Source organism: Chiloscyllium plagiosum, unplaced genomic scaffold, assembly GCF_037043375.1.
Source record: "Chiloscyllium plagiosum isolate Xiang-an unplaced genomic scaffold, Cpla_swu_hap1 HiC_scaffold_2, whole genome shotgun sequence".
NCBI lineage: Eukaryota > Metazoa > Chordata > Chondrichthyes > Orectolobiformes > Hemiscylliidae > Chiloscyllium > Chiloscyllium plagiosum.
Genome location: NW_028270140.1, coordinates 19,420,884 through 19,439,388, shown reverse-complemented (window position 1 = coordinate 19,439,388; position 18,505 = coordinate 19,420,884). Strand labels below are relative to the sequence as shown.

Below are 18,505 nucleotides of genomic sequence, written 5' to 3'. Positions count from 1 at the left end.
GAATGTGATGAATGGAGTCCTGTATTAGTCTATGTTGGATCCTCAGATTTTCATAATTTATATTAATTACTTAGATGAGAGGAATGAATGCATGTTAGCTAAATTTGCAGTAATACAAGGATACGAAGGAATGTATGCCGTGTGTGAAGGGAAGATAAGGTTGCAGACAATATAGAAAGTCTGAGTGAGTGGGCAAAAAATTGTAGTACAGAGTATAATGTGGGAAAATATGAAATTGTTCAGTTGGCAAAAACAAACAAAAGTCGGAGTACTACTTAAACTGAGAACAACTGCAGAATTCTGAGCGACAGAGGGATCTAGGTATTCTAGTCAACAAGTCATAAAAACTTAATATGCAAATACAAGTAGTTAAGAAGGTTAAGGAATGCTTTCCTTTACTATGAGAGCAATTGAACATAAAATTAGGGACATTACGTTTCAGTTAAACTGAGCATTGGTGAGCCCACATCTTGAATACCATCTAAAAACTGAAAGAACTGTGGATGCTGTAAATCAGAAACAAAAACAGAAGTCACTTGACAAGCTCAGCAGGTCTGGCAGCATTTGTGAAGAGAAATCAAAGTTAATGTTTTGGATCCTGAGGAAGGCTCACTAGACTTGAAATGTTAAGTTTGACTTCTCTTCACAGATGCTGCCAGATCTGCAGAGCTTTTCCAGCAACTTCTGTTTTTGTTCTTGAATACCATGTGCAGTTTTGGTCCTTTTTTATTAATTCAGGGGATGTGGCTACCACTTAATTGTCCTTTTTCTTTATTGCCCTTGTCCTTATTTAAGGAAGGATGTAAATGCATTGCTCAGAGGAGGTTTACTGGACTGATACTTGGAATGAGCAAATTCACTTCTAAGGAAAGTATGAACAGACTGGGCTCACTTTCAGTGGAATTTAGAAGAATGAGGAAGTTTGTTTAAAGCATTTAAGATCCTAAAAGGTCTTGGTAATTGGGTGTGGAAATGAAATTTGCTCATGTGGGAGAGTCTGGAACCAGAAGGCACAATCTGAGAGTTGGGAATTCTCTGCCTTAGAAGGAAGTAGAGGCGGGTTGATTGAATGTTCTTAAGGCAGAGATGAATGGATTCCCTTCTATTGTTAATGGTTGCCAAAGTAATTGTTTTGGCAACCATTAACAATAGAAATGGCCTCAAGTAATCATGACCTTTACATAATTTGCATCAATTAGCTTCCTGCCATGTCAGAGACACAAAGCTATGCAGATACAAACTAAATAGTCTCACCTGACTTGGCCATTTCTGTATCACTGTTCATACCCAACAGTGAAAGACAGCAGTCTTTCCTGAAGGGTTTTTGCCCAAAACATCAATTTTCCTGCTAGTTGGATGCTGCCTGACCTGCTGTGCTTTTCCAGCACCACACTCTTGACTAATCTCCAGTATCTGCAGTCCTCACTTTCGCCTAGTAAAAGACAACCCTTCAGAACTGCTACATTTGCATACTGTGTATGTGTTCACATGGTCTGCAATTTATTTTGGGAAAGGGTACTTTTATGATGGAGAAATGCCTGCACTTAATTCTCCCAAAATAGCATTACCATTTTGTTTCTGTAATATCTTTCTGCACAAGGTTACACAATTCAGAGTTCCATAATCAAGGGAAAGTCTTATGAAGTTGGGAGCCTCCATGCCACACATATCAAGGTATGACCATAAGATAATTTACCATAAGACCATAGGAGCAGAAGTAGGTTATTCAGCCCATCGAGTCTGTTCCACCGTTCAATGAGATCATGGCTGATGTGATAATCTTCAGTTCTACTTTCCTACCTATAACCCTACAGAAGTATTCAACTCTGTGGAGTTCGTACAACAGAAAGAAACTTCTTGTCTGAAGTTAAGTTTGAAGTCACACAACACCAGATGTTGGTCCAAAAGGTCCATCTGAAATCACAAGCCCTTGGATCGCTGCTCCCCCATTAGGTCAACGCCGAAAGCTAATGACCTCAAACAAACCTATTGGTGTTGCATGACTTCTGACTCTGTCCAATCCAGCATCTCCACACATGAAGTTAAGTTGGATACAGTGTCTCAGATTATACATTGCAATATTACTATCGCAAAAAAATGAGAGATATGGATATGATTGACATGGTCCAAATTGTCCACGATGGTCAGATATCCGAAGTAGATCTAGTCCCATTTGCTAGCATTTGGCCCATACCTCTCTAAACCCTTCCTATTCATGTATCTATCCAGATGCCTTTTGAATGTTGTAATTGTACCAGCCTTCACCATTTACCCTAGCAGCTCATCCCATACATGCACCACCCTCTGTGTTAGAATGTTACCCCTTTGGTCCCTTTTATATCTTTCCCCTGTCACCTTAAACCTTTGCCCTCTAGATTTGGACTCCCCATCCAGGGAAAAAGACATTGGCTATTCACCCTATCCATTGCCCCTCATGTTTTTATAGACCTTTGTAAGTTCACCCCTCAGCTTCTGATGCTCCAGGAAAAGTAGTCCCAGCCTAGTCAGCCTGTCTCTCCAAACCCATTAATGTCCTTGTAGTTGGTGAGAATAGAGCAATAAAAGATCTTTTTAAAAATTCTATCATTTGAATGTAATACTTGGAGTCTATATAGACCAAAGGTCATAAAAAGGATACAACTCTTACCAATCAGCTGAGCACACAGGCTAGCCAGGCTTTGTGACACCAGTGTGAAATAAATAACATCTGTTGAACTGAAATTAATGTTTTCATCAAAAGATAGTGAAACTAATCAGGCTTGAAGAAACCTTTTCTCCAATTTTAATTTGCATACGTATGATAAGTTCCATATGTTGGAGATTAAAGACATCATCTACAACAGGATACAAGTTTGGATTTTGGAATGCAAAAATAATGTATTTCCAGGGAGCTGCATTCAATGGGATAGGTGAGACGGATTTGTGATTGGGACCAGCTGGGAAAAGGGCTGTTTCTGCCGCCAGAAAGAAAAGTGCTCAGTGACAGAACTAATTAAAAAGAAACATCAAAACACTGTTAAATTGAACAACAATTGAAATATTTATTTTGCGGATGACAATGAGCAAATGACTGTGGTTTCAGGTTAAAACGTAGACCTTAAATGTGCCCTAATTACAGTAAAATCTAAATTCATTTCACCTTTATCGTTATGCACTGCACACACATTTTTCAACTTTGTACTACATGTGCATGTTTGACATTGTATTTTATTATTGCTCACTGGTTAGCAGATAATAAAATTGCACTTTCTTTAATTTAAGAAAATCTTGCCATTGGCTCTATCTTGTTTATAGTGTACTAGTTCACTACATTTTAATTGGTGAGATATACAGCCTTGTGTGAAGAAGCACATCAAATCTGTATTTTGGTCCACCAAGCAGGTTGTAAAGAGAGTGGTCAATTCACCCCTCCTCATCTGGTTGTTCCACTACTTATATACTGATAAAACACATTTCAACTCACTTTTACATTAATTGTCAGTTTCTCCTTTTGTTGTGAAAATCTCAACACAAGGAAAATAATCTCTCTAATTTGAGTGAATGTTTGGCATGTGATTCTGACGAAAACTAAAACGGTTTGATCTTTATGAAATCCAACGGCTGGAAAATACAAAAAGAAAATTTCTGTTGTTGGTTTTGACAGAATGGAGTCAATTTTAGTGCTAATTGTTTGTGCATATACGAAGAGTAATGTATTTCCTCTCAAGAATCTTGAAGCTAATTTTTCTCTGAGGAAGTGAGATTTGAAGATGAATTAATTTCGGATTTCCATTGGATTCTGTCTGGTATCCTTGTTATTTAAAATTTACATTAGTGATCCGCCTGAAGTTCTGCAAGTTGGCATATGCTGTTGACATTGTATTGATCAGGAAAGAAACAAGAAAACCAACTCTCTGGTTAGCACTGCTGCCTCACAGCGCCAGGGACCCAGGTTCGATTCCAGCCTTGGGTGACTGTGTGTAATTTGCACATTCTCCCCATGTCAGCGTGGGTTTCCTCCAGGTGCTCCATTTTCCTCCCACAATCCAAAGATATGCAGGTTAGTTGAACTGGCCATGCCAAATTGCCCATAGTGTTCAGGAATGCGTAGTTTAGGTGCATTAGTCAGGGGTATATGTAGAGTAATAGGGTAAGGGAATGAGTCTGGGTGGGTTACTCCTTGGAGGGTTGGTGTAGACTTGTTGGACCTAAAGGCCTGTTTCTATTGTAGGGATTCTATATTAAAAAAAACAGCAAAATGAAGGAGCTGGTCATTGACTTCAGGAAGTGCAGTGAAGAGCATACCCTCGTCTGCCTCAATGGTGCTGAGGTGGAGATGGTCGAAAGCATCAAGATCCTGGAAGTGATGATGGCCAACAACCTGTCCTCGTCAACCCATGCAATGCTATCCCCATCACGAAGGATTCAAAGCCCTCCGCTTCTTCCTTTCCCGCCGTACCAACCAGTACCCTTCCACTGACACCCTCCTTCGACTGACTGAACTGGTCCTCACCATGAACAACTTCTCTTTCCAATCCTCCCACTTCCTCCAAATCAAAGGAGTAGCCATGGGCACCCGCAAGGGCCCCAGCTATGCCTGCCTCTTCGTAGGATATGTGGAACAGTCCATCTTCTGCAGCTACACTGGCACCACCCCCCTTTTCCTCCGCTACATCGATGACTGTATCAGCACTGCCTCGTGCTTCCACGAGGAGGTTGAACAGTTCATCCACTTTACCAACACCTTCCACCCTGACCTCAAATTCACCTGGACCGTCTCAGACTCCTCCCTTCCCTTCCTAGATCTTTCCATTTCTATCTCGGGCGACCGAATCAACATGGACATTTACTATAAACCGACCGACTCCCACAGCTACCTAGACTACACCTCCTCCCATCCTGCCCCGTGTAAAAACGCCATCCCATATTCCCAATTCTTTCATCTCCGCCGCATCTGCTCCCAGGAGGACCAGTTCCAAAACCGTACAACCCAGATGGCCTCCTTCTTCAAGGACTGCAATTTCCCCCCAGATGTGGTCGACGATGCCCTCCACCGCATCTCTTCCACTTCCCGCTCCTCCGCCCTTGAGCCCCGCCCTTCCAACCGCCACCAGGACAGAACCCCACTGGTCCTCACCTACCACCCCACCAACCTCCATGTACAGCGTATCATCCGCCATCATTTCTGCCACCTCCAAACGGGCCCCACCACCAGGGATATATTTCCCTCCCCTCCCCTATCAGCGTTCCGAAAAGACCACTTCCTCCGTGACTCCCTCGTCAGGTCCACACCCCCCACCAACCCAACCTCCATTCCCGGCACCTTCCCCTGCAACCGCAAGAAATGCAAAACTTGCACCCACACCTCCCCCCTTACTTCCCTCCAAGGCCCCAAGGGATACTTCCATATCCGCCATAAATTCACCTGCACCTCCACACACATCATCTATTGCATTCGCTGCATCCGATGTGGCCTCCTCTATATTGGGGAGACAGGCCGCCTACTTGCGGAACGTTTCAGAGAACACCTCTGGGACACCTGGACCAACCAATCCAACCACCCCGTGGCTCTACACTTCAACTCCCCCTCCCACTCCACCAAGGACATGCAGGTCCTTGGACTCCTTCATCGCCAGACCATAGCAATACGATGGTTGGAGGAAGAGCACCTCATCTTCCGCCTAGGAACCCTCCAACCAAGGGATGAACTCAGATTTCTCCAGTTTCCTCATTTCCCCTCCCCCCCACCTTGTCTCAGTCAAATCCCTCGAACTCAGCACCGCCTTCCTAACCCGCAATCTTCTTTCTGACCTCTCCGCCCCCACCCCACTCCAGCCTATCACCCTCACCTTGACCTCCTTCCACCTATCGCATTTCCAATGCCCCTCCCCCAAGTCCCTCCTCCCTACCTTTTATCTTAGCCTGCTGGACACACTTTCCTCATTCCTGAAGAAGGGCTTATGCCCGAAACGTCGATTCTCCTGTTCCTTGGATGCTGCCTGACCTACTGCGCTTTTCCAGCAACACATTTTCAGCATGCAGTGCTATGGTCAAGTAAGCAGAAAAATGTCTCTACTTCCTCAGGAGGCTAAGAAAATTCAGCATGTCCACAAGGACTCTTACCAATTCTTATAGATGCACCATAGAAAGCATTCTATATGGATGCATCACAACGTGATTTGTCAACTGCTCTTCCCAAGACTTACAGAGAGTTGTGAACACAGCCCAATCCATCACACAAATCAGCCTTCTTTCCATTGATTCCATACATACTTCCCACTACCTCGGGAAAGCAACCAATTTAATTCCTGGTTTATATTCCAGTCTACTCTCTTCCATTGGGCAGAAGATATAAAAGTTTGAAAACGTACAAGCAGATTCAAGAACAGCTTCTTCCTGACTGTATCAGGCTTTTGAATGGACCTCTCAAATGTTAATTCTGATTTCTCTCTCTACACCTTCTCTGCGGTTATAACACTATATTCTGCACTGTGTTCCACTATCTTTATGCACTTTGAACGGTACAATCTGCCTGTACAGCAAGCAAAACAACACTTTTCACTATATCTCAGTATATGTGACAACAATAAATCAACCAAACAATCAAGAATTTGTCCATCACTAAAGAGATCCTGACCAGTGATTTACAGAAGACTTAATTCCACAGATGACAATTTTCACCAAATCCACAAATGTCTACCATTTTAATATTCCTTCTCAGGACCCTTCAAACAAACCAAATTCTGTAAGTCTTCCATTGTAGCACTAAGGTAAATCATTGCAAAACTCCCTTGTATTTTGCAGACATAATCAATTGCACCACATTATATAGACATACCCTTTAAAACCTTGTGAAGGAACTAAAGAGTAGGGTCAACCTAATCCCGACTCGGACCAATGATATGGAGAGGTGGCACCCAAACCATTTTCACCCTACAAAATAGAACTCTCTGGCATGTCTATTAAGTTTGCACTTTAAATCCAAAAATGTCAACCTGAAATCTAATACGAGGTTTACATGATTCAACCCAAGAAGAACAAGTGGAGAGCAGTCACTGTTGGAATACAGAAAGTGCAGCAGGCATTTAACCTAAAGCCTGGCCTCACATAGTGTCCAATCTGTTTTTATTGTTTTGGAGTAAATATTGACCAAACTGCAGAAGAAAACTCCCACGTTCTTTTTATTATCCAATATTGCCATGGGACTATTTTTCCCCCAGGAAGCTGGCAATTTGATCCATCCATAAGACAGCAACTCAAACAGTGCAGAACTGCATTGGATTTGGACTTCGTCAACCCTTCTAATAACTCAAGGGGTCGCAGGACAAAGCTAGTAAACGGTAACTGGGATTAATCTGAGTATTTTTTTTTCTTGTTAGTGGAGTGTGAACAGATTTAGGAATGGGCTTTTCTAATGAGTACTGAGTTTAGGACAGAAACTTCCGGAACAGTTCAAAAAGGTGCTACAGCGCTGAATCTTTCTGGCTGATTGACGATATAGACTAAATTGTCGTTCTCATCGGTAATTATCCAAAGAAATCGAGTCCATTCATGTAAAAGTCCCAAAACAGGAGCTATATTATTTTTAAATGGCCATTGATGGGAATACCATGTCACGGGGGGGGGGGGGGGGTGGAGAGAGAGACAGAAACATAAATGAATCGCCTGGCGAAAACCTGTCCGCCCCTCTCAAGCACTTACTCGTTCCCTTTATCCTCGAAACGTGTGCCGCGTTTGACCTGACACTTCTTTCCTCGAAGAAGGGCACCGATTTGGGGAGGCGAAGGGAGCCAGGGCCTCCCCCCTTCAGCTTTGTCGTCGATGGTGCAGTCGCTGCGGGGACAGCGCGGGAGAGAGAGAGAGAGAGAGAGAGTGAGCGCGCGCACAGAGATTCGACGGCGGTTGGAGCGCGCTTGGCAGCCAGCTGCCGGTTCCCAGGGGCGGGCAGAGCTGAGCACGCGCTGTGGAACCGCTCGCGATTAGAGCGTCCCCGGGAAGAGCACGCTCTTCACCCTTTGCCGCTCAGCAAAAGAAAAGAAGGCAAAGGCGCCAGCAGCAGCACCGCCGCCGCCAAGAACAATAACAAGAAGCGGCCGAGGCCTTTCGCTGCACCAGTGCAGGTTGGCGGTGTGAAGTCCCAGTTCCTTCCCTGTCCTTTTTCTCTCCACCGTCCCCCCAACCCAACCCGAAGAGGCCATGGCTCGCGAGTATAAAGCCGGGGAGTTGATTTTCGCCAAGATGAAGGGTTACCCTCACTGGCCTGCCAGGGTGAGTGGGGTGCATGCATGCGGGATGCAAGTCCCGGGGTGGCCTGTGGCATCGCACTGTTCAAAATCATTTTTTTTGTAATCGCAATAAGAGCTGAACGGTCGGGTTTCTAAACCAGTCTTTTATATGAGCGACTCGGCTGCACGGTCAAAAGCAAACCTTTCTGTGGGTGGCAGAGAGAGGGAGGGCGAGAGTTCATTTGTGAGAGTTGTAGACTTTTCAAAGACAGTTTCGCAGTGCACGTATCTTACTCAGACCCAGTACACGCTTGCTGAGTGTCACGGTACTAGTGAGGAGGGAGGCGGGGTGCTGGAATACATGAAAGTCTCAGGTCGGCACGTGGAGTCTAGTTAACTTGCTATGCTACAGTTTAAATATTAAATGTTGAAATTGCTGTTTCCATTTGTCTAAACCATCGGCCACTTGTGTGTCCTGAAAAAAAAATTAGAAGCCACGGTGCAAAAGCAATAATACTTATTAATCTAATAAACCATTCTTTGTTTAACGTTCCTTTTTGTATACTTCCTGAACGCTGTTACTTTAGAACATCGAGGTTACTGTATCCGTCTTTGTCGCAGGAGTATCAAGATAATCAAAACTGTTCCTGTGAAATATGTTACATTTATGGTACCACAACTGGTGTGCAACATAGTCATACAGCACCGAAACAGACCCTTTGGTCCAACTAGTCCATGCTGACCATAATCCCAAACTAAACTAATCCCACTTGGTCCATATCCCTCTAAATATTTCTTATTCGTGTACTTATCTGTATGTTTTTTTTTAGACATTATGACTATACCTGCATCCACCATCTCTGGAAGTTCATTTCACTCATCACCCACGCTGTGTACAAGAAAAGTTGCTGCTCGTGTCTTTTTAAATCTTTCTCCTCTCACCTTTAAAAGTATGCCCCTGGTTTTAAAACCCTCCACCCTAGGGGAAAGACACCTGCCATTCACCCTATCCGTACCCCTCAATGTCCTATGCTTCAGTGGAAAAAAAAAGTTCCAGCCTCTCCTTGTAACTCAAGCCCTGCCTTCCCACCAATATCCTAGTAAATCTTTTATGAACCTTCTCCAGCTTAATAATATTCTTCATATAACAGGGCGATCAGAACTGGACACAGTACCATGTTGCTTCAATTCCACTTTAAAGAATTTAGCAGGTGGCATCACATACATAAATACTGATAACCAGTCCTAATGATGGATGTGTATTGAATTAGTGAGTGCAAATGTACTGCCGTGTAACAGTTTAGGAATTGAGGAAACAAAGAGCGATAAAATATTATGGGTTTGTTGAGTATTGTTTAACAATATTGATTGAAGAGCTTAGCATGTACTGAAGGTTAATTCTCTTTCATTGGCAGATCTGAGAATTTTAAATTGCATTCCCTAATTCCCAAAAAGATGACTTCTGTTCTGCTTAACCAATGGTAACATTACTTTCACCATATACTATTTGCTGTATAATCTTTTGTCCCTAAGTATCCTGAACTGGGACCTACTGGTTACTTCAGACTTTAGAAATTATGTATACTAAACTTTACAAACTTAGTGATGTCCCAGAAACATGTTCCCTGCAAAATATACTCTAACTTCAGTCTGATTTATTTTGGATTTAAAAAATATTTGGGACGGCATGGTGGCTCAGTGGTTAGCACTGCTGTCTCACAGCATCAGGGACCCAGGTTCGATTCCAGCCTCAGACGACTGTCCATGTGGAGTTTGCACATTCTCCCCTGTCTGCGTGGGTTTCCTCCGGGTGCTCCGGTTCCCTCCCACAGTCCAAAGATGTGCAGGTCGGGTGAATTGGCCATGCAAAGTTGCCCATAGTGTTAGGTGCACTAGTCAGAGGGAAATGGTTCTGGGTGGTTACTCTTCGGAGGGTTGGTGTGGACTTGTTAGGCCAGAGGGCCTGTTTCCACACTGTAGGGAATCTAATCTAAAAAAAAGCGATGATTCTGTTCTTGCCCCTGAAAAACCATTGGTGTTGCTACATTGCAACAGCGTAGCAATTGTTACATCAAGTTGAGTTACTGGTAATTCAAGAGTTTGTAATTCACTACTGAGAGGTCTGACTATATTACATACTTTTATTTTATAGTTATTTTTATTTCTGCTGCAATTTGGTAAGTTTAAACTGGGACAGTTCAGTCAACTCATGATATGACCGTTAAAACCAGTAGACTAAGGAAACATTCATTGCAAAGTTTGGATTGAATTTGAATTATGACCACAGGTGAAATACAGATACTACATCATTTATTTTGGATGCCTCCTAAACCTGAGGCATCTACCATCTAAAAAGGCAAGGGCAGTGTTTGCTTGGTATACCATCATCTCCAAGTTGCACATTATCTAGACTTGGACATGCATTGCTATTCCTTCATCGTCATTAGGTGAAACTCCTGGAACTCCCTATCTTCACCATATGTATTATACCAGTTCAAGGACTAAAAGGCCCACCAATAAAGGCCATGTTGGTGATGCCTATTTCCCAAAAAAGGTCTCTTGCAAGTCTCTACCCATTTTGGACTTGGAACTTACAGCAAGAAAAAGTAATTTTTTTCTGGCTCCAATTGATGTCCAGCAATCTTAAAGATAACTTTTTATTCTGTTTTGCTGTGTTAATAGTTACTTCCTTTGTGGCATTGAAATACTTATTCCTTGGAGATTAAAATATTTGAGCTTGGGAATTTTTGAGAATTGATATTGGGAGGTGAATCTTATTCCATAAATGTCCAATTGCAATCAGGGCTGAAAAACTCATGACTGGCTCAGAAATATCTGATCTGTAATTCTTGCATAGATATTTTGTTTCTTTTCCTTTACGTGCTTGTGGATAAAGCACTTTTTGAGTTGCATCAAACTTTCGAGTAACAAGTTTGTGATAAAATAATGTGAGACATCAATGATAACAGTTTGTGAAATGATATTTAAGGAAAATGCCTATTGTTTCTTCAGATTGATGATTTTGCCGACGGAGCAGTAAAGTCTTCAACAAATAAATATCCCATTTTCTTCTTTGGAACTCATGAGACGTAAGTAATGACTCTTGAAATTGTTTATAGAAATTGTTTTGAAATCTTTACTGTCAGGGCAGAATTCACAGCAACATATGGATTTAAGAGGGAAACTAACCACCTTGTTTTACACAAGGAAAGGATGTATCTTTATTGTTAGGCTTGGTGTTTTCCGTAAAACCAAATGCTTCACATCAACCTTTGCTCAAGTAACAACAATATGATGACACGAGTGATTTAGTACATCATCTAGGATGATACTTCACCTGTTGTGCTGTCTCTGGGTTGAGACATTAAACTGAACTTCTCTCTACCCCTTTGAGTGAACTTGCTGATGTTATGAAAGATGCTAATATAAATGTACGTTCTTCATTTTTTTAAATCCAAAATAAATCTTTTGTACACATTCCACAGCGCCCCCTGAGTAACTTTGTTTAGTTTGTTTAAGCCTTAGTGGAAATATTTATTACTGAATAGTTAAGAGATTTTTCTGTTAATGGCAGATAGGCGGTTTAGTTGTTGTAACATTTAATAAAGATGAGCCAAGGCTGTGAGAAGCATGTGTACTCCAATACCGATGAGTTGGTAAAGAAAGAAAGGTTTAAAACATTAAGTTGGTGCTTTTCAGACATCAGAGTTGCTTTACAGGTAATGAAGTACTGTTAAGATGAGTGAGTATCAGAAAACTGGCTATACTAATGCAAGAATGATAAGGATAGTTAATGGTTAAATTGGTAGAAGTCCCATGGTTGTCTTTGATTAGCAGTGCTGGGTCTTTTATGCTTATGAGAGGGTCACATAAGCTTAAATTAATGCCTTATCCAAAAGGTGATACACTTTCAGTCAAGTCTGGAGTTTGAACCCACCACTTTCTGATCCTGAAGTGGGAGTTCTATTGCTTAGCCACTGGTGACTCCTCAATCTTTTATAACGAGAACAGTAGTAGGATATGTATGTGGGGATAACTAGTTGCCTACAATTCCTTGGCATTTATGAATTTCATGTTGTACAGTTTTATATCAATATCAAGGTAGTTTTGCAGTTACAGAACTGTGGTTCAGTGGTTGAACCATGGGTACTTGTAGAAGATATATCTCTGACCTACAGATTGTTGAAGTGAAGCTTAACTTTTCAAAATCTTTTTAGTGCCTACCTGGGTCCACGAGACATTTATCCATATGAAGAAAACAAGGAAAAGTATGGGAAGCCCAACAAGAGAAAAGGTTTCAACGAGGGACTGTGGGAAGTTGAAAATAACCCAACGGTTAAATTTCTTGGACAACAAGTGAGTTTAGCAATGTTATAAAATATAAGAACAAGCAACATGAGATAGGCTTGGCGAAGCTTGCTTTTATCAAAGTATGCCATTTGAGTTGCAGCGTAAGAATATTCTGAGTGAATGGTCAACCCAATCTGTCATATGAACAAGGAGATAATCTAATTGGCTACAATCTATATTCCCCCACTGACCTTTTACCCTCTCACTTAACAAAAATCTATCGGCCCCTACCTTAAGAATATTCAAGGTTCTGTTTCCAGCCTTTTCTTGGGAAGAGAGTTCCAAACACTTGGGACTCTGAGCAAAAAAAAAATTGTTTTGTCTGTTTTAAATGGGCATGCTGTCTTTGAAACAGTGCCCTGCCCCCTCCCAAACTTTTCAAAGAGTAATCAGCCTCTTCACATCTGCTCTGTCAAGACCCCTCAGGATCTTGTGCTACAGTCAAGTTCCTCCTAACTTTTCTGATCTTTGGTTAATACCACTCTGTCCAGCCTGTACTCATAAGATGACTTGCCAATTCCAGATACTAGTCTAGTCAATGTTCTTTGAACTGCTTCTTGTAGATTTACATTCTTCCTTAAATAAGGGGATCAATTCTATACATACTTCACATGTGACTTCTTACCAGTGCCCTCTATTATTGGGGCGTGGTGGTCTTAATTCTGTACTTGATTCTTTTTGCAGTAATTGTGTATAAGCCTTTTGTAATTCATGCAGTAAGACGTGCAGGTCCTCGTACATTGCGACTCTACAATCTCTTCTCCGTTTAGGCAATGTTTTATTCATCCTGCCAAAATGGACAGTCTCACCTTTTCCCATATTATGCACAGCTTAACTGATATTTCTGTGCACATACATGGACAGACACGAATGTAAACTATCTATATTTGTTTCTGTAGCCTCCTTATTGTCCTACCTATCTTTCTGTCGTCAGCAAATTTCGCAACCAAGCCTTTGGTACTTACATCCAAACCATTTGTATAAGTGATAAACAGCTGAGGTCACAGCACTGATCCTTGTGGCATACCACTTGTTTTCTTTCTGCCAATTTGAAAAAGACTAATTCATGCTGACTGTTTGCTTCATGTTTGCCAACCAATCTTCTAACCATGCCAATATTCCGAGCTTTTATTTTCTGCAATAAATTTTGATGAGGCAATTTAAGTGCCTTTTGGAAACTTAAGTATGGTACATCCACCACTTGCCTGTTATTCACAACAGTTAACTTCCTTAGATTAGTTAAATATTTCATTAAACTATGTTGACTTTGTCAAATTGTTTAAACTTGTGTATGAGCCAGAACATGTAGGAGCAGAAGTAAGCAATTCAGTTTGGGTCTGCTTACAATTCAATGACTGATCAGATTGTCCTCAACTCCACTTTCCTGCCTTCCCCAAAATTATTAATTCCCCTACTAATTAAAATTGTTATCTCAACCTTTTTAATATTTTTAATGAATCAACCTCCACAGCTTCTAAGGTAAAGAATATCTCAGATTCACTACCCTCTGAGAGAAGGAATTCCTCCTAGTCTCTCTCCTAACTCGTTGACCTTTTCTTCTTGAGATTCTGCTCTGTCCTAGTCTATCCACTGAGAGGAAACAACTTCTCTGCATATGAAAGATCCTGAAGAATATTGTATGGTTCTGTAAGGTAGCCTCTTGTTGTTCTAACCTCCACTGAATGTAGATTCAAACGCCAGTCTTCTTCTTATAAGACAATCCTTCATACCTGGGATCAATCCAGTGGACTCTGGACTGTTTCCAATGCCAATCTAGCTTTGCTTAGATAGTGGGACCAAAACTGTTCCCAGTCTTCCAGGTGTGATCTAATTACTGTTTTGTATAGTTTTAGCAGTACTTTATTATTTTTTATTCTCCACTCCCTTCAAAAAAAAGGCCAGCGTCCCATTTGCCGCCTTTATTACCTGCTGAATTTGAATGCTGGCTTTTTGTACTTAGTGCTGAAAATGTGTTGCTGGAAAAGCACAGCAGGTCAGGCAGCATCCAAGGAGCAGGAGAATCGACGTTTCGGGCATGAGCCCTTCTTCCTGAAGAAGGGCTCATGCCCGAAACGTCGATTCTCCTGGTTGGATGCTGCCTGACCTGCTGCGCTTTTCCAGCAACACATTTTCAGCTCTGATCTCCAGCATCTGCAGTCCTCACTTTCTCCTTTTTGTGCTTAATGGTGGAGGATTCCCAAATACCTCAAACTGCAGAAAGCTGAAGCATATTCTCAATTTAAATAATGTTCAGCCTCTATTGTTTCTGCCAAAGTGCACAATCTCACATTTTCCCACATTATATTTCATCTGCCAAGTTTTTGCTCACTTGCTTAGCCTTTCTATATCTCTCTGCAGACTCTTTGTGCCATCCTTATCACTTGCCTTCCCATCTATTTTTGCGCCACCCTGTAGCTTCTAATATTTTCCTTGTGAAAGAAATTAAGTTAACTGGTCTGTGGTGTTCTGCTTTCTGCCCCTCCTTACGTTTTGAATAAACTTGTTAGCTTTGCTATGTTCTGATCTTATGGAACCTTCTCAGAATCTAGGGAGTTTTGGATCATTAAAACTCAGTGCATCAACTACCTCTCTTGCTACTTTTTAAGACCCCAAGATGAAATTCATCAATACATGTCAGCCAGCAGTTTATTCAGGACCACTTCTCTGGTAGCCATAATTTTACTAAGCTCCTCCCTCCCATTTCTGCATTTACTGCTATTTCTGGAATGTTATTTGTATCCTTTACAATGAAACCTAATGCAAAAAACTGTTCCATTCATCTCTCATTTTCCATTTCTAATTCACCACATACACTTTTTATGACTAGAACTTACTTTATAAATACTTTAAAAAGAGTTAATGGTAACTCTTGCATTCTATTTTTATATTCCTAACTAGCTTTCTCATACCAATTTTTCTTCCTTATTAATCTTTATCATTCCTTGCTGATTTTATTATTCTGTCCAAACTTCTGGTTTGCTACCCATTTTAGTGCAATTACGGCAAACTTTGTTTTAACCGGCATCTTATGAACCAACACAGTAAACTGGCAAATATTATTATATACCTGAAGTACTGTATTTAACTGGCTAGTCCAATTCACCTTCTGGTCAATGGTAACCCCTAGGGTGTTGCAAAGTATTATTCTGTCCAATTGTTATAGTTGTTAAAATTATTTACCTCAGTGTAAATATACTTGTTCCGTCGAATGGCCACACAAAATATGAACCATTGATTCAACTTCGAGTCAGTTTCTCCTCAAGTACTGCAATCTACTGCCATGCCTGAGTAGTCAGTTGAGGGTGCAAGTGAGAAGGTCTCCATCAGTAATTTTTATTTAAGGCAAATTGCATTATTATTTAAGTGATTGCTGTAAATCAAGTATAACAGCGATGTGTGTATCCCATGGCATTACGTTTCTATTACTTAGTCTGTGTTTCTACATTGACTATGTGGACCTCTTGATTATTTGATCACCTGACACACATGTCCCTGGTTAATAAAAGGTTTGCTGTGTATCCTTTTTAAGTTTGATACTATTTTGTCCTTGGTTGACCATGGAATGTGGTTATTCCCTTGGAATCTTTCTTCAGCTTTGGAATGCGTCTATTCTGTGTATTCTGAATTATTCCTTCAAACATTTGTTGATGCATTTTTGTTGCGCTCTCCCTTAATCTAATTTGCCAGTTTACTTTTTAGCCTGCTTTGCTTTTAGGTCAGGCATGGGGATGTTCATCAATAATTGTGTAATACTCAGTACCACGTATGATTCATCGGGTACTGAAGTAACCCATTTCCAAATGCAGCAAGGTTTGGGATGAAAATGGCAAGGAGCATTTATGCCATGTAAGTGCTAGGCAACAGCTATTTCCAACAAGACAGAATCTAACCATTGTCCCTTGACATTCAATGACACTTGATCATTGAATCCCACCACTATCAACATCCTTGAGGATTACCATTGACCAGAAACTGAACTGGACTAGCCATTTAAATATAGTGGCTAAAGGTCTATTAGAGGGTAAGAATCCTGCAGTGGGTCATCCCCAAAACCGGTCTATCATCTACAAGGCACAGGTCAAGTGTATAATGGAATGCACCCTACTTGTTTGGATGAGTACAGCTCCAACAACTGAAGAAGTATAACACCAACCAGGGCAAAGTAGCATGTTTGATTGGTGCCACATGCACAAATATCACATTCCAATGTTCAGTAATAGCAGTGTGCACCATCAACAAGATGCAGTGCAAAAATTTATCAAGGCTGTTTTAGCATGTTCGAAACCCACAACCACTTCTATCTAGAATAACTAGGGCAGCAGATGTAGGTAGTGTGTTTCCAGGTATGTTCTCTTCTGAGCCACTTACTATCCTGACTTGGAAATGTATCACTGTTCCTTCAGTGTTGTTGGGTTAGAATCCTGGAATTCCCTCTCTAATGGCAATATGGATCTACCTACATGTACTGCAGAAGTCAAGAGGGCAGCTCCCCACTACCGCCTCCAGGATAATTAGGGATGGGCATCTAAGTGCTGGACCATTCAGCGGTGCCCATGTTACACAAGTGAATTGGGTTCTCTAGTATGTTGGCTGCCAGGCTCTTGCCATATTCTTACTTTTTCTTTCTGCTGTATTCTTTTTACAATGTCCTTTCTGTATTCAACTTGTATTATTGTGATCCTTACCTATTATCAAACTACTGATACCTTTCTCTTGTATCTTTTTTTCTACTTTGTCTTATTTCCAATCTCTCATCATCTAAGGAACTCTGGCTTTCTCTCCTGGCTTCATACCTTATATGAATATGCTTGACTGTGTCCAAAGCAACCTGTTTCTCTATCACAATTTTTTCCCCTGACAGTCTTTGATTTCAGTTTACCCAGGTCAGATCTGTTCACGGTCCACTGAAATCTGCTTGCCTCTAATTAAGTACTTTAACTCTGGATTGCTCATTATCCTTTTCTATTGTCAACATGTACACCATAGCCGAAAATAACTACTTCCTCGTTCACCCTGAAAAGTACAAGGCAACAAAATTGTTCAGAATGTTCTTCGGAACTTTTCTTCATGTCTTTTATTTATCCTCTTACAGACTAGAATAATTCAATACCCATTATTTCTGTCTACAATTCTTGCATCAATCTATAAATTTCCTCTTCTGTTTCTTTCCCACTGCTTTGGCCTATCAAATATACTGAGTTCTATAAAGATACCTTTGTTTCTTATACCTAACCAAATAGATTTATTAGTAATCTGTTGAGGACATCTGTCTTAAGAACTAAAATATTTTTCTTCATACTGCCACATTTCTTTCTCCTTGAGCATCTTGCATCCATAAAATGAGTGGACAGCATGGTGGCAAAGTGGTTAGTACTGCAGCCTCACAGTACCAGGGACCCAGGTTCAATTTCACCCTTGGGTGACTGTCTGTGTGGAGATTGCATATTGTCCCTGTGTCTGCTTGGGTTTATGCTTGTGCTCCAGTTTCACAGTCCAAAGATTTGGAGGTTAGGTGGATTGCAATGCTAAAGTTGACCTGTAGTGCCCGGGAGTGTGTTGGCTGGGGGAATTAGCCATGGTTAATGCATAGATATGAGGTTAGGATGGATGAGTGGGTCTGGGTGGGATGCTATTCAGAGGTTGTCGCAGTCTTGAAGGGCTGAATGGCCTCAATCAGCACACTAAGAGGATAGAGGTTTGGAAAGGACATGAGAGGCAATTTATTTGTACACAGGATGGTTTGCGTGTGGAATGAACTTCCAGCAGAAGTGTTAGATTCAAGTACAGTTGCAACCTTTAAAAGACACTTGGATAAGTATATGACAATGTTTGTAAGTATATGGGCCAAGCGCAGGCAGGTTGGACTATTTTAACTTGTAATTCTGGTCAGCATTGACTGGCTGGACCGAAGGGCCTGTTTCTGTGCTGTATGACTCTGTGACTGTAAGGAT

The 18,505-nt window shown here is 41.3% G+C and overlaps 2 protein-coding genes across 4 annotated transcripts in view; one reads left to right on the top strand and one right to left on the bottom strand.

Moving 5' to 3' along the window:
* Window positions 1-7,800, bottom strand: part of LOC122565011 (signal-transducing adaptor protein 1-like) — a 79,893-nt gene extending 72,093 nt beyond the window's left edge. Inside the window, exon 1 of the mRNA XM_043720671.2 lies at window positions 7,681-7,800. The gene's annotated coding sequence lies outside the window, so the exon portion shown is untranslated. The remainder of the gene's footprint in view (window positions 1-7,680) is intronic.
* A 100-nt stretch (window positions 7,801-7,900) lies between these two features.
* psip1a (PC4 and SFRS1 interacting protein 1a) overlaps window positions 7,901-18,505 on the top strand; it is a 41,571-nt gene continuing 30,966 nt past the window's right edge. The window contains exons 1-3 of one of the 3 annotated variants that reach the window (XM_087995068.1): window positions 7,901-8,247; window positions 11,217-11,293; window positions 12,422-12,557. In XM_087995068.1, coding sequence (XP_087851194.1) covers window positions 8,176-8,247; window positions 11,217-11,293; window positions 12,422-12,557 — 285 coding nt within the window. In that variant the 5' untranslated portion in view covers window positions 7,901-8,175. Of the gene's footprint in view, window positions 8,248-9,666; window positions 9,686-11,216; window positions 11,294-12,421; window positions 12,561-18,505 lie in introns of those variants that run through there. The other 2 variants (XM_087995067.1, XM_087995073.1) reach the window with 2 other exon arrangements.